Source organism: Carassius carassius, chromosome 45, assembly GCF_963082965.1.
Source record: "Carassius carassius chromosome 45, fCarCar2.1, whole genome shotgun sequence".
In the NCBI taxonomy this organism is placed as follows: domain Eukaryota; kingdom Metazoa; phylum Chordata; class Actinopteri; order Cypriniformes; family Cyprinidae; genus Carassius; species Carassius carassius.
Genome location: NC_081799.1, coordinates 8,689,951 through 8,705,744, shown reverse-complemented (window position 1 = coordinate 8,705,744; position 15,794 = coordinate 8,689,951). Strand labels below are relative to the sequence as shown.

Here is a 15,794-nt window from a genome sequence, read left to right as displayed (position 1 = left end):
AAGATAATCAGTGACTAGAACAGTGACTCTTTTTCTTTTATTCTTTGATTTACATCAATGACAGACTTCAGCAGGTTTCACTTTAAAATCAGTCTTTTTAAAACATGATGCATATGATGCGGATCTGACACATATCTTATTTTTTTTCCAACTCTTTACAGTCATTTAAGACTTTATAACTCATGTAAAATCTCTTCAAAAACTGGCTGTTGTTTTCACTTCATTGCATTGTAATAATTTGTAAAAGTTGTACATGCCAACTGTTGACTGACACTGTTACATGGACTCACCAACGCAGATTTTAACTCGCATTTGTGTTCGTTTTAGGCCCTGTGTGTGGGTATATTTAGCCATACGCCTTTTTCAAATTACCATGTTATAGCTAACAAAATGTGTAAAGTTAAAAACATATATTTTTGATAATTGTTGACCCATCCTAGAGAGTGCGGTGGTTTATGGTTAAGTAAGTTTATCACATAATCTCAAATATCTAACAAACGATTTGATTGACAGTAGAGGTTCTGGAGGCAAAGTTGCTCAGAATGAGAAGCTATATCATATGATATGAATACTGTTGTGAAATGCCACATGATTACAGAGACGTAAAACTCGTTAATGATACCTGGTGGCTGATTTCTTTCAAATTTCTCACAGACATTCAGGGCCATAAGAAAAACAGGCCCACTGACTTTTGTTCCAATCAGCTTTCATTAACCTTGTCTAATAGGTGCTCCTTCATTAGCTGATGGTGGCCCTGTTTTTTGAGATTGTCACTCGTGGCAATTTTGACAAAAACAGTTTATGACAATATTCAAGTCAAATGGACTAATGGTTGAGTAGTTATAGGCATTTCTATGTTTTTTCCTCTTGTAATGCAACCTTGAGAGTTAAGGATTGCAACGATATGATGAACAATATGGTCTATGAGTTATGAGCGATTGCGCATTTTCAATCACTGTAGCACTAGGGCCTACGGTTTGGAAAAAGGTCTGCAAAAAAGGTATTAATAATAAACATCCTGACAATTACAATGGAGTTTCAGCACTATGCGCTTGAACCTCTAATAATGATGATTATAATAACAATGACTAAGATGTGTTCACTCACAATGTATTAATGATGAAAGGAAAGTTTGGTATTTTACTTGATGGCTACAATACAAGACATTTTTTAAATGTTGTTTTAAAAGTTTTTCAGAACCACATGAAACTAACAAATTGATTATCCTGTGCAGCCTACATAACATCACCTGCATAAGTTGTTTTGGGTCAGAGCTTGTTGATGGAAGATTGCTATTAATCTTTTTTCCAATGAACTGAGCACAATAAGGCCAAGAATGCGCATTAAGAACATACTGTAAAGTCACTTCTGATTATGTTAGTATTTATTAGAATTCCATTCTATATACATTTTCTTTTTATTTATTATAAAAAAATGACAATAGATTGCTTCTATTGTCCTCATTTGTAAGTCGCTTAAAAGCGTCTGCTAAATGTAATTGTAATGTAAATGTAAATAATATCTTGGCTCAGTTTCTGAGAAAGCCATTAGTCACCAGCTCTTTTGTCAATGTAATATTGCTCTTTTTGATTATGTAAATGTTCTGGCAGAGATGCCATAAATAGAGATGTCATACCATAAATTGACCATAAATAGTGATATGCAGGAGTTAAATTGTATGATTGATTTACAATAGTATAGTTAAGTGAATAAGATGAAGGCTGTGCAGAAGGTTGGGTGTTTATGACTATAAGACCTTACATCTTCTGATAAATGTTCATGGCTGTGGTGAGATATGACTCTTGGGAATTCCAGAGGGATTGTTGAGGAGTTGATAAAGCCAAAGTTGTCTTCCTAAACCAGACCTTGTGCCATATGATCTGAGTTGATAAAGCCAAAGCCAAAATCTGTGCACCTTCAAAAGTATTCACTGTCTGGAAAAAAGAGAGTAGACCATAAAAATAGGCAATTTTGCTGTTAGATGTTATAACTGACATTGAGATCTGGCTGCTGAACAAGAGGTAGTGTATCATGATATAACCAACAAGACATGCATCTACTACCTGAACCTGAAAATGTTCAAGCCGTGATAGGTTAATGATTGATCCTTCAGCTTTGCAGTGTGTTGCAGCAGGTCTCTAAAGAATAGCATGGTTATCACGTGAACTAAAATATATTGGCAGAAATTCAGGCAGTTTACGTGGTGTACACCCAAGAATGACGATTCATAATCAAAGAAATCATCTTTAGTCATTAGTATATCTTACATTCAATCATGTTTACACTTGCGGCTAAAAGTGCTACAAAACCATTGATCGGGTTGGTGCAGTGCAAGCATGTGGAAGATAAAATCAAGGTTTTTAAAAATCAAAGTGACACTTTGTCATGTGGTCAAAAAAGAATAAAAAAAAGTTAACTCTTCCAGGATTTAAGTGGTCAAGATTTGGCTGTTGTTTTTTCTAGCTCCTGCTAACACATGCCATAACTCTTTCTCCACTGACAAACATGCAAAATAGCTTTGTATTTCCAACAAGATTGCAATTGCAATGGCAGCGTTTTGTTATATTGTGTTTATATTTATTTATTTATTTGCTGGCTGTAGAAAAAGGTCTCTGGGGCGTATGGTCAAATTAGCTGTTACTCTTGCAGGCAAAATCCAGTCGTTTCAATTGTAATTTGTGTGATTTCACATAAGGAATGACTTCCCAGCACAGATTTACAATTGGGGTCAAGTTTTTCACACAAATTTGCCTTGCTGACTAAGAAAAAGCTGCTTGGTTTGTATAACCTGTGCTTCATATATTAAGGTGACCGCTCTCAGGGTTATTTAATGTCATACAACGATCGATCGGCACAGCGCAAACAATCTGGTTATTTAGAAATCCTGGGCAGAACATGTCACCAGGAAGTGGCACTGGTCACTTTATCATACATTTCTACACTATTGACAATGGACACCAGACCCTTTTTTGCTAATATGATAGCTTTTTTAATCTTAACATGGCATGTGCATGTACCACTCATGTGACTAACTCATAAAAACCTGTTTGTGCTGTCATGAACAATTCGATCCCCCTTCTTCAATACAAACTGTGGAATAATATCTTGTTCTAGCTAATCAAAAGAGCCTTCCTTAACTCATTAGTGCTATGCTAAGCTAGTAAGCTAAACTAAAGACTGAAATGTTTAATAATTTTTAGCTGTGGTAATTTCATGTGTTATGCAATTATGATTAAGAATAAATACACTATAAAACAGTTTTTGGTGGCTATAATCAGGCAACAGAGTACCCAAGTTTCTCAGCCAACAGAATCACTTAAGAATGGCCTTTAAAACCCTAAATTTATAATGGCTGTAATTTAATGTTTGATCGGCCATTTTCACTTTCTTTGGTCTTTAGGCTGCAAAGCCGTGTAGCTCCTCAGGGTGTCCTTATAACCAATGTTACAGTATATACACTAATGTCTGCACCATAGTTTACAATAGTGGATCTTTACTTGAAATAGGCTAGTTGACTCAGTGAAACCCAATAATTAAGATGCAGGTGATGTGACGGCTGAGATGTCCTATTAGGCTTTACAGGAACACAGTCTCACACTTCCTGCTATAAGTTAATCATTAATGATTCTCAATCTCAGATTTTGACATCTCTTAGTCACAAACACACTTTTATAATTAACTCTGAGAAGGTCACACCCATCTCTAGATGCACATGTATAAGTAAACGCATACACACGCATATACAGTCAGTCACACACCTGCAGGTGAGCGTCTGATCCAGGTGTCTTCACCGTCGTGTCAGAGAGGGACATTGTGCTGCTCCACCGGCCCTCTTCGAAAACCAGCAAAATGGGTGAAGAATATTTCGGATTCTCTTGGGTTCGCAATGAAAACAGAAAAAACTTCACCATATATGTTAACAATCCAGCGGACATCTCAGTGATTGTTATATATTTTCTGGTGGTTCTGGCAGTGGGAATATGGGTAAGTGCTCAGTCATTTCTATCCACCTGTAAAAGATTTTTCTACAATTGACAGACTTGTGAATTGTTAACCTTGCGTCAACATTTAAATGTACAATGGCTGTGTGAGATAAGTTCTTAAAACAGAATGAGAACAGTAACTGATTTCACAGAAAGTTAATAATAAAATGCATTTTTGCGAGTTGTTTTGCAAAAAAAGGCAAAAAAAACTTTAGAAAAATGTATAATAATATAATATAATATAATATAATATAATATAATATAATATAATATAATATAATATAATATAATATAATATAATATAATATGTTTTGTTTTGTAAAAAATGCTAAAGTCCTTTAGAAACAATGTTTGTTTTTTTCTGATAAAACATAATATAATGCATTTTTACATTATATATATATATTTACATTATTATATATTTAGTCCCCCCCCCCACACACACACACAAAAATAAAAATAAAATAAAAAATTACTCCAATGATAACTTTTGTGTTATAATATTTCATTTGTGATTGAAAGTAACAATTAATGATACATGGATCTGTTTTAAATCAAATACAGATTTGGGAATTACACATTTTTAAAAATTAATTGTTTTGTTTTATTATTATTTACTAATTAATTTACATATTAATTACCTTCATGTATCTTAATTAGACTTACGGAGGGCATTGACATTTCGTGATAGCACCATATATTTCTACCTGTATTTGCCCATCTGAAATCCACATAGATTTAAAATATCTTGAGAAAATTCAAACATATTTAATTGAACAACAAACAAAGCCAATGAACACCAATCCATCAGCCTTTGACTCCACAAATGTGTTGTTATATAAAGTCACATACAGTGTTGTCTATTTAAAGTGTCTTGACTCTAAAACCATATATATGTTGAATTTAATGGCTCTTTCTGTCCAAAGGCAATGGTACGGACCAATCGAGCAACAGTAGGAGGCTTTTTCCTGGCTGGCAGGAGTATGGTGTGGTGGCCGGTAAGTAAACTGACCAAAATGTTTTAAACCTTAAAAGCATCTTGTTTTGTACTCATAATGTGATGGACATCGACAAAATGACATTGCTCGATCATATACTACATCAATAGTGATCAATCATTGTGCTAAATGTGCTACGCAAGACTGAAACGGCCATAAAAGTAGGAGCTGATTATGTATCTGTCAATAGCATGACGAGTGATTTCACATTATCACAGATATGGCATGATAATGACCCAAACTGCCCCTCAATTTCAGAACCTTGATATCATGTTAGGGTGAATGAAATCTTTTATGGGGCCATAATGCACTGATGCCAGATGCGACCCACAATTCATTACAGCTGAAAGTACTGATATGCTTTGCTCATGCAGTTTTTATGGAGCTGTCAAGCTTTGGTCCAAGCTAAAGTTATCGTCTTATTCCATATTTTTAAAGGTTTTTATTTGTTATTACAAAGTTCATTGTTGCAGCTGTTATTGTTTGAATTACACCTCAGGCTGTGCAGAAGAAGCAGTTTTTACAGCTTATCATTATGGTGATTGTATTGCCAGATATAGTCAAACAGTAGGCAGTTAATATATTCTGAAGAAATAGGCTACACTTCCCACAATCCCATGCTACAGTCTTACACTTTTGTAACCTTTCCGACATTCAAAAATGTAGCAGATCACTTAGAATCAATTTTCTGTCCAGTTTAAACCCTTATATGCATATCAAATGTGTGTATATTAGTAAACATATTATAAAGCACATGTTAATAAGATTACTTTTACACCCCCCTCCCCAGATCGGAGCCTCTCTCTTTGCCAGTAACATCGGAAGTGGGCATTTTGTGGGAATAGCAGGAACTGGAGCTGCTGCTGGGATTGCTATCGGAGGATTTGAGTGGAATGTATGTTTAACAAGAAGTCTAACATTTTAACTATGATATTTAATATATTTGATATGTGGCAGGATTTAATGTTTTAGCCTACTATTTATGACAATGGGTCACTAAAGTATAAAGTATAGTACACTACAGTATGACTAGAGATTAGAGACAATATGACTAGAGACATTATTGTATTTTTATTAACAGAATTATAAAAATGTCCAATTTGAAGAACTAATATTTAATCATTAAGGTAAGATATTAATAAAATATTAAAGAACAGATGAATTTGTGTAATCAGTGTTATTTTAGTATTATGTATATAGTATTATATTATGTATTAAGATTTGGTATTACATTTTTCATATTTTAGTCATCCTTATTTTCTTAGATATTTCTATTTAGCTTCGGTTTTTTTATTTGGGTTTTAGTTTTAGTCAGTTAAGCACTTTTTTTATTTTATAGTTTCATTTCATGTAACAAAAATGATATAGTTAATATATATATTATATATAATAGTTTTAGTTTTAGTTAACACTAACAGCACTGATAAGAATATCTCTTTTTCATTTGTTTCCTCAGGCTCTTGTTGTAGTGATTATTCTGGGATGGCTCTTCGTGCCCATCTACATTAAGGCTGGGGTATGCTTACACTTCTTCCTCTTCAGTGGGCATTGTAAAACAAACTTATTTTTGATTTTGTTTAACACTGTAAAGCTGCTTTGACACAATCTGTATTGTATTAAGAGCTATATAAATAAAGGTGACTTGACTCAAACATTGCTGACTTACACAACATGAATGTGCCGACCACTTTATCTTTACGTTATAATTTTCATGACCCTTTATTCTCTTTATCTGCAGATCGTGACCATGCCAGAGTACCTGAAGAAACGCTTTGGTGGGCAGCGGATCCGTATCTACCTCTCCGTGCTCTCCTTGTTTCTCTATGTTTTCACCAAAATCTCTGTGAGTCCAAAATCTGTGTCAAGCCTTACAGAAAATATCGGTATCACATGGTAATTGTGTGGTGCTTTGAGAGGTAGCTGACATACAATACTTGGGATACTGTGACATACCATCACTAGAGTACCATGCTACACTCAATTTTGATAAATTATTCACAATTATTATGAATGCAGACTACATGGCTTATTTGAAATTAAAAAATACAAGGTCCTTATTTCTGAATTAAAATTAATTTCAATATTTTTTTGCTGTCTGTCCAGTCCTGTTTACGTCAGATCTTCACTAAATCCGGTTATAGTCTGATAGTCGATTTGAAACGGCCGTGATGTCAGTGTGGAAATAGCTTTTATTGCCATATGCAGTCACACTTAAGTGGGTTTGGTTTCAAAGATAAGGACCTTGTTTTGAAATGGATAGTTCAAATATTTGCACCACACCCCCATGTTTTGTACTTCTGTTTTTTTCCATCTCTCAGGCGGACATGTTTGCAGGAGCCATTTTCATCAACCAGGCTCTGGGACTAAACATTTACCTGGCCGTGATTATTCTGCTGCTCATTACAGCTCTTTATACAGTAACAGGTCTGTTAACTGAAATACTGCACACTTTAAACTGATGCCCTGCATATATTTACATCAGTGGTAAGCTCTATATACAATATGTAGTGGTCATATATAAAATAGTAGTTCATATTAAAGCAGTTCAGGGATGTGAAGTTGATTTTTATATGAACTTTATATTTTTTTACTACAACAGAGAGTGAAGTCCAGGGTTGAAGGACCATGCAGTCCGCTGCTTATTGTAGCGTGATGTGTATGTGTTATGGGTAATTGCCCGTAATGACAATAGATGATAAGCCTGTGCAAGGCAAACTTTAATGCACTGCCACTTTAAACTTCTGCCATCCCAATGCTCTGTTGTGCAATAGATTTATCTCAGGGACAAACCAGCCCAACAATAAACAGTAAGAAATCATCTTACCAGCTGTAAATGTTTAGGTGAGCTGTGGCTGAGAGTGTTCGTATGCTTCTGTGAATGATAAACTGCAGTTGCTAAGGCTTAAAAAGCCCAAAGAGCCCTGTCTTGCAAACAACTTCTGAAATAAAATTCATTTTGAGAATTTTTTGAAGGCGCATAAAGTAAAAAATGCCATGGAAATGCAACTGTCCTGAAACTGTAATAGAGAAAAAGAGTATTTCATTATGAGAAAAATCCTGCTACTACTGCTTGTTAATATCAAAAACATTTGTCAGCCAATCCAAAGTCATTTGGTGCGACCAACGTGTAAAAAAGTGCAGAACAAAACATAAAAGCGGATATCATAGAGAACCCTTGCAGAGCCTCATTTCTGTGGGTGAAGGTCAAAGTCTCTAAAAATATCAGGTAATTTGATATTTTATGACAAGGAAGGTTAATTCAACCTAAAAAAAAAAATCTTATTGTGGAAATAGTACATTTTATTATAGTAGTGCGAAAAGAATAGAGTTACTCTAAGTGTGAATTGTTTTTTAGACCTTTGTCTAATGCATGGTAATTGTGGTGTCATGTAGTTAAATTTACTTGTAATTAATAATGATGGAATTTAATACATTTGAAGAATATATTAACTTTAAAATGTAATATAAAACATCACACTACAGTTAAAATTATCATCAAGTCCGTTACATGTGCCGACACAAAAATAGGTGTACTTCAAAGCACGACAAAGGATTTTTAAAACATTATCATTTTAAAGAAACAGTCATCAAAAGGTAATATTTTGTTTATGTATATACCAATTAAATCAACATAAATGCCAAGCGTACATTTCTGCTAATATATTTTTCTTTCCTTTTCAGTTGCTCAGTTGATTTTCATTGATAAACCTTCACTGTTTCTTCGACAGGTGGTCTAGCTGCAGTCATCTACACCGACACACTGCAGACCATCATCATGGTTGTGGGTTCATTCATTCTTATGGGCTTTGGTACGTCTGTTCACGTTTTTGAAAATTAAATGCTTTGGATAAAAACTGTCTGCTCAATGAGTAATGCTTCAACATCAACCATTTTCTTTCAGCGTTCACTGAGGTGGGAGGGTATGAGAACTTCAAAGAACGATACATGACTGCGATCCCGTCAGTGGTGGGTGTGAACATCAGTGAAAAATGCTACACTCCTCGCGCAGACTCCTTCCACATCTTCAGAGACCCCCTCACTGGTGATCTGCCCTGGCCTGGACTGGTCTTTGGTCTTACTATCCAGGCCGGCTGGTACTGGTGCACTGACCAGGTACTGATACATTTATCAAGGCTAAGACTAAAAGGTCACTCACAACAAGGATGATAAATATAACTATAAAGATTTAATAATCATTCATAATAGTTGTATGAGAATAGAGAAGTCCATATACCACATCTGTAATGATTACAACACAAGATAATGACATCAGTGATTTTCCTTTCAGGTAATATTTTTAAGCTGATGAAAAAAACATTGACTGTCAATCAGAATTTTAGAGCTTAAGCATTTAAGGTGGCAGACAACAACACTGTGTGGATGTTAATATATTAATCATTACAGTTACCATTCATGAATATTAAGGGAACATTCCATAATTTGAATATTCTAAAAACAAACATCCAACTGAAACATTCCTGAAAGAAGTTCCATGAGCAACGTATAAATAATGTTTAACTTTAAAATGAACATTCTATGAACGTCACAGGATAAAGGTTTGTTCATATCATGTTAGCCAGGTTCTAAGAAAGTTCCCTGTTAGCTGGGTAGGATGTGACATCTTTCTCATATTGCTTTTTAATAACATTTTGGACATAAAAACATACTGTTTGATAAAAAAGAGGTCTACATGTCCAACACATAGTAAGGAACAGACATTCACACATATACACACTGACAAATCTCTTCGTTGTCCACTTTAGGACCACAAACTACACTTTTATCTTAAGTTTCCCAGGATGTACTGTGTGCTCCTTGTTTTAGTCAGAGTGAGTCTAGGCTTAAATAGACATGCTTTTAGTTAGACCCCAGATTAGTCCCCACTGAGTAAGATAAGACATGCAAACAGCCAAAGAGTAGCAGAAGCAAATGGACATGGTTAAGTTAGTTCAATAGGCAATTAGCAAGACTCATAGCCCATAAGCTTATCTGTTTAAAAACAAATCTATATTTAAGCTTGAATTGTTGCATGGAGATATAAAAATGCTTATTTATGTCACATACATTGCAACTGGATGTTCTTTCTGTGACTAGAAAAAAACTGAGAAGAGTTTTATGTTTAATGAAGGTTTTTATTAATTTATTAATTTATTTATCTATTTATTTATTACGTGATATCATTTCTATTTAATCTGCAGATGTTTGTTTTGACGAACAGTATTCAGTATTTGTACTCTGGCACTATAGCAGAAAAAAAACAGCTTTAAAAGTTTATTATAGTTCATGGTTCACTGTATAACTCATATAGTTCACTTTTTTTATTTGCATCTGTTTTTATTTCTCTACACAGTGGGAATTCTAAATAATTCAATTCCAGGTTGCCAGATGTGTTTTAGATGGCGAACCATGATACCTAAAATGTTCTATGTATAATATAAAATGTATAAGTATAAATAACATTTTCAACTAGATAGATTTACAAATATATTGCAATAGAAATCATATTTGTGTCATATTTATTTTTACTGCATTTTTGATCAAATTAATGCAGGCTTGGGGAGAAAAATCTCTTTCAAATAAGCGGACTAATCAACTGTGAGCACTGAAATGTTCTTCTGGTTTATTCACACAAACTCTCCATCTTGTTTTAGGTGATTGTGCAGCGCTGTCTGTCTGCCAAGAGCCTGTCTCATGTGAAAGCAGGATGCATCCTGTGTGGTTACCTCAAACTTCTGCCCATGTTCCTCATGGTTTTCCCTGGCATGATCAGCAGAGTGCTGTACACAGGTGAGAAACACTGACACCAGTCTGGGTGAGAAGGGTGATAAACTGATTAACTATTTTCTATGTCAACAAATATGTTGACTGAATCTTGACTGAGTAATAATAGGTGAAGTTTACGGTTTGATTAGTCTCACACAAGTAGAGTTTTGCTCATTAGCATAAAGTCTGGTCCACTTTTTCCTCACATAATATGCTAGCAACTTATTTTAACAAACAACTGCCTACTTAGACAGGCAGAGTGTCTGATTTACACTTAAGCAAGTATACAAATAATACCAAAACAACTTCTTATGACTTATTTCAGGGAGGGTAAATCTGCAATTTATAATTCCATAACAATTACAGAGCCAAATAATACCATTTAATATGCGAAAATAGCATGTGGACTGAATGATAAGAAATCCAGAAGTAATGTGCAGCTATTTTTGTGACTTTTTTTGAATGCAATATGCATCAGAAGGTCATTGAACAGTGAAAGACAGTTAGTCAACTATTTTTGTGTGTGTGTCAGATGAGATCGCATGTGTGGATCCAAAAGAGTGTGACTACTACTGTGGAGCCAGTGTGGGCTGCAGTAACATTGCTTATCCGAAACTAGTAGTGGATCTGATGCCAAACGGTAAAGAATAAACTGATATTTTTTATTTCTGTCTTTTACATCTCTAGTAGACTGATCTGTTTGGTGATATGGCTCTAAACTGCTGTGTGTGTTTATGAAGGTCTCAGAGGGTTGATGTTGTCCGTCATGCTGGCCTCTCTGATGAGTTCACTCACTTCAATCTTTAACAGTGCCAGCACACTCTTCACTATGGACATTTACACCAAGATTCGCTCCAAAGCCAAGGAAAAGGAACTCATGATTGCAGGGAGGTGTGTTTGTGTCTGTTTGTTTGTGTTGGGTATTGATTTTATGATCTTATGAGCATACACTGAGGTGAATAGCTCTGACAGGCTTATGTTCATGTGTGTAGGGTGTTCATGCTGTTTCTGATCGGCGTGAGTATTGCGTGGATCCCCATCGTTCAGTCGGCTCAGAGCGGGCAGCTCTTCGACTACATTCAGTCCATCACTAGTTATCTGGCTCCGCCCATCGCTGCTGTCTTCACCCTCGCCATTTTCTGCAAGCGAGTCAATGAAGCAGTGAGCAAAATCTTCACATTTCATAGCTTTGTAATAATTTTGTTTACATTTGGCTAGTTAGAATTTTTAGGACTGTATAAAACACACAGTTTTTACACACAATCAAAATGTATCTGATGATTATTATGTTGCTTCACATTGTGTTAAAACATACTAGAAATATGCTAGCAACATGCTAAAACATGCTAAACGTGTGTTAAATACTTTTAACAGAAACATGCTTAAACATGTAAACAGTACGCTAAAACATGCTGTAATAACCATAGATATAAATGCATAGATGCCTCATTAGCGGCTGTTTATATGGGCCACTGTATTGAAGTAAGCCGTCCGCCATATTGGAACAGTCAAGGTCAGTGTCCATGAACACTCGAGAGCAAGATCACTGTGCATCTGCAACTGCAGTTCTGTCATGACAACTCTCAGAAAGTTTAGCAAGGTAATTTACTATACATGGCAATGTTAATGTGGGTGATCTTGGCAGGATAGATATATAGCAAGTACAGAGACCTGCTATTGCCAGTTCATCCACAGACATGTTGCAAATAGGAAATACTGATGCTGCACATATAACATACATGAAATTACTCCCATATTTAGCATACATGAAATTAACCCATATCAGACCTATACAGGTGGAACTGTGGAAGGGGGAGGGTTTTTGAAGCACACAGCAACTGCTACAGCAAGCACTGAGCATTTGAATGTTGAGCAGCAAGCTTTTGGTTTAAAAGGGTGGTTGACTGCTTTTTTCTATGAATGTGGAATGTGCTAAAACATGCCCGCAACAGAGTGCTAAATCATGCTATTAACATGTCAGCAAAATGATAATTAATCTTAGCAATGTGCTAAAATACTTGAAAAATATAAGCAGTGTAAAATTGTCAAACTTCAAGCTTTTAAAGTTATTTTAAATGTCCAGGTCTGGTCAAGCCTTTGTCAAGCCAGCATTAAGTTTGTCATCAGAATTACTCATCTAGTTTTCTATCTTTTGACAAGTTGTTGATGTTTCCTCACAGGGTGCTTTCTATGGGTTGTGTATCGGTCTGTTGGTCGGTCTGGCACGTATGATAACTGAGTTTGCCTATGGCACGGGCAGCTGTGTGAGCCCCAGTAACTGTCCTACGATCATCTGTGGTGTGCACTACCTCTATTTCGCCCTCATCCTCTACGGCCTGTCCTGTATATTGATACTTTGCATCTCCCTCATGACTAAACCCATTGACGACAAACATGTAAGCCCTTACAACTAAACTATGAAGTTCAGAATACTTATTTTTTATGTTTTTGAAAGAATTCTCGAACACTCAAGACTGCATTTGATCTAAAAAAAACAGTAAAAATTCAAATTTCCAATTTAAAATAATGTTGAAAACTATTTTTGCTACTTACAATTTTTGGGGAACCCATGATTTTTTCACAACCATTTATTTATTTGTTGAAAAGAAAGTTCAATGGACAATATTGATTTGAAATATAAATCTTCTGTAACATATTGTCTTTATTGTCACTTTTAAGCAAATGAATGCGTCCTTGCTAAATATACATTAATTTCTTTAGGAAAAGCCTTTGAATGGCAGTGTATCATGGTTTCCACAACAGAAGAAAAAAGCAACAAAAACTGTCTTCAACATTCATAGTAATAAATGTTTCTTGATCAATAAACTAGCATATTAGAATGATTTTTGAAGGTTCATGTGACACTGAAGACTGGAGTAGTGATACTGAAAATTCAGCTTGATCATAACAGGAATAAATTACATTTTAAATAATATCTAAATAGAAAACATATGAAAATGTATGCACTACAGCCATATTTTACAACCCCGAACTTCTGAATGGTTGTAGGGCCTATATACAGTGTATACATTAATTAACATAACATTATTGAAAAATAGAGATTAAGAAGCATAGACCCTCATTCTGTGGGACCTTGTTGTTTCACAGCTGCACCGGCTCTGCTGGAGTTTGAGGAACAGCACTGAGGAGAGGATTGATCTGGAAGAAGCTGACTGGACTGAAGATCAGGATTCAGACTCTATGCAAACAGAAGGTACATCTGCATGATCCCCCAAATATGTACCATAAGATAGCACTTGCTATTTTTGTGTGTGATATGCATCACATAGCTCAGTGAATGGACTGTGAGTGTGCCGTCTGATGCTGAGATTGTTGTTCTAGGAAAAACAAATGATGTTGATTCAGGCACATTTTAAAAACATACATACTTTTAGAAACCATCAACAACTGTTTCCATTTGTCTTTCGACTCCGCAGAGGTGCGCAGGGATCCAAGCTGTTGGAAGAAGGCCTATAACTGGTTCTGCGGATTTGATCAAGGCAATGCACCTAAACTGACTAAAGAACAGGAGGCAGAGTTAAATCTGAAGCTCACGGACACCACTGAGAAACCTCTATGGAGAAACGTGGTCAACGCTAACGCTCTTATCCTCCTCACCGTCTGCGTCTTCTTCCATGGTTTCTTTGGCTAAAGATCACATCAGTATCAGCTAAGTCTGTTAAGGATATTAGAACTGTATTCTGTGGACAGAAATTGTATCTTATCAGTAACGAACTAAACATCGGTAACTTAAAATAATTAATCTGATTGTAAGTTACAAAAGTTCCTTTCAAAACACTTCACACTTCCTTATAATATCTTCCACAAAAACTTCCTTAGTACTGCGTACTGTTTTTGATTTGATGGTAGGAAGTAGAAAAAAAAACATATTTTTGACTTTCATTTTAAACCCAAGACTAAAACTCACAATTATTTCCTTGTTTTTCTTCCTTGTAGACATTTTAAATCTTTCTTAGCTGCTGCAGTATCTAATTTAACACATGCCAGACTTTTTTTTACTGTACATTTCACAATGTTTACCGCACGTTCTTCCTTTATACCTTTAACAAATTGCAGAGTAAAAGTTTCAACTAATAATATGAAGTTTGAGTCAGCTTTGTTGTTTGTTCTCTGTAAAGTCCTCTGATGCATTATGATCAAATCAATGCAAAGCCTTTTTCTGTGCCATTTTAACATGCCTTTCATCTACCAAACTCCAAATTTTCCCTTATATTTTGTTCTTATTATTTGGTAAGTTTTGATAATCTTGTAAGTAAATATATATATATATATATATATATATATATATATATATGTATTTGTCTAGGACAAGCAAAGATACTTTATTTAATAACATTCATATTTTTGCCATGGTATATATCTTGTACTCTGTAATATATTAATTTAATGTTTTCTGTCTATATTGTAATAAAAATGAATGAATTTTAGTGTTTATGTGTTTATTAAAATGCATGCTTGAAGAAGGCCAGAAGCATGTTCAAACTTAACATAACTAATTGCTGAAAATAATGATAAACAAAATCTAAGATTAACATGTGTGCAAACCCTTTCGAAAAGATAAGGGTGCAGGAGGAAAGTTAATATTTAATTTAGAGTGAAGATACAATTGATATATCTGAAATCAAAGTCCAAGACCATTGGTTTCCTCCAGCACCTCAAGATACAATGAGTGATCTATTAGTGTAATTGAATTATTAATTTCCCAGAAGAAGATAAAGGAAACATTGATTTGGTAAATTATTTTATTATATTTTAGAAATTTTAAATTGTAGAACGGAATCTGTTCAGAAATGTCAGTGCATGATTACAACTATGAAGATATTATGTAGAGTTGCAAGAAAAAGTAAATAAACTATTTTCAGTTTCCTGGTTTTGTGCTTAAATTGGTCATGAAATGTGATCTGATCTTCACCAGTGCCACAAATATCAAAAATATGTCTAAGCTGATAATGCACAAATGATCTTTCATGTCTTTATTGATCACACAAGACACCCAGATCTTGACTGGGCACCCACTTCTGTGGAAAGT

At 34.8% G+C, this 15,794-nt stretch overlaps 1 protein-coding gene across 1 annotated transcript; it reads left to right on the top strand.

Annotated features, from left to right (window-relative positions):
• Positions 1–3,734: 3,734 nt before the first annotated feature.
• On the top strand, positions 3,735–15,022 carry slc5a1 (solute carrier family 5 member 1). Its single transcript, XM_059539829.1, has 15 exons — positions 3,735–3,984; positions 4,910–4,981; positions 5,772–5,876; positions 6,438–6,497; positions 6,720–6,824; positions 7,300–7,405; positions 8,710–8,790; positions 8,883–9,094; positions 10,633–10,768; positions 11,277–11,384; positions 11,485–11,635; positions 11,737–11,905; positions 12,925–13,140; positions 13,853–13,958; positions 14,182–15,022. Exons 1-15 carry the CDS (start codon positions 3,850–3,852, stop codon positions 14,394–14,396), a joined length of 1,977 nt encoding a protein of 658 aa, XP_059395812.1. The 5' UTR covers positions 3,735–3,849; the 3' UTR covers positions 14,397–15,022.
• The last annotated feature ends 772 nt before the right edge of the window (positions 15,023–15,794 follow it).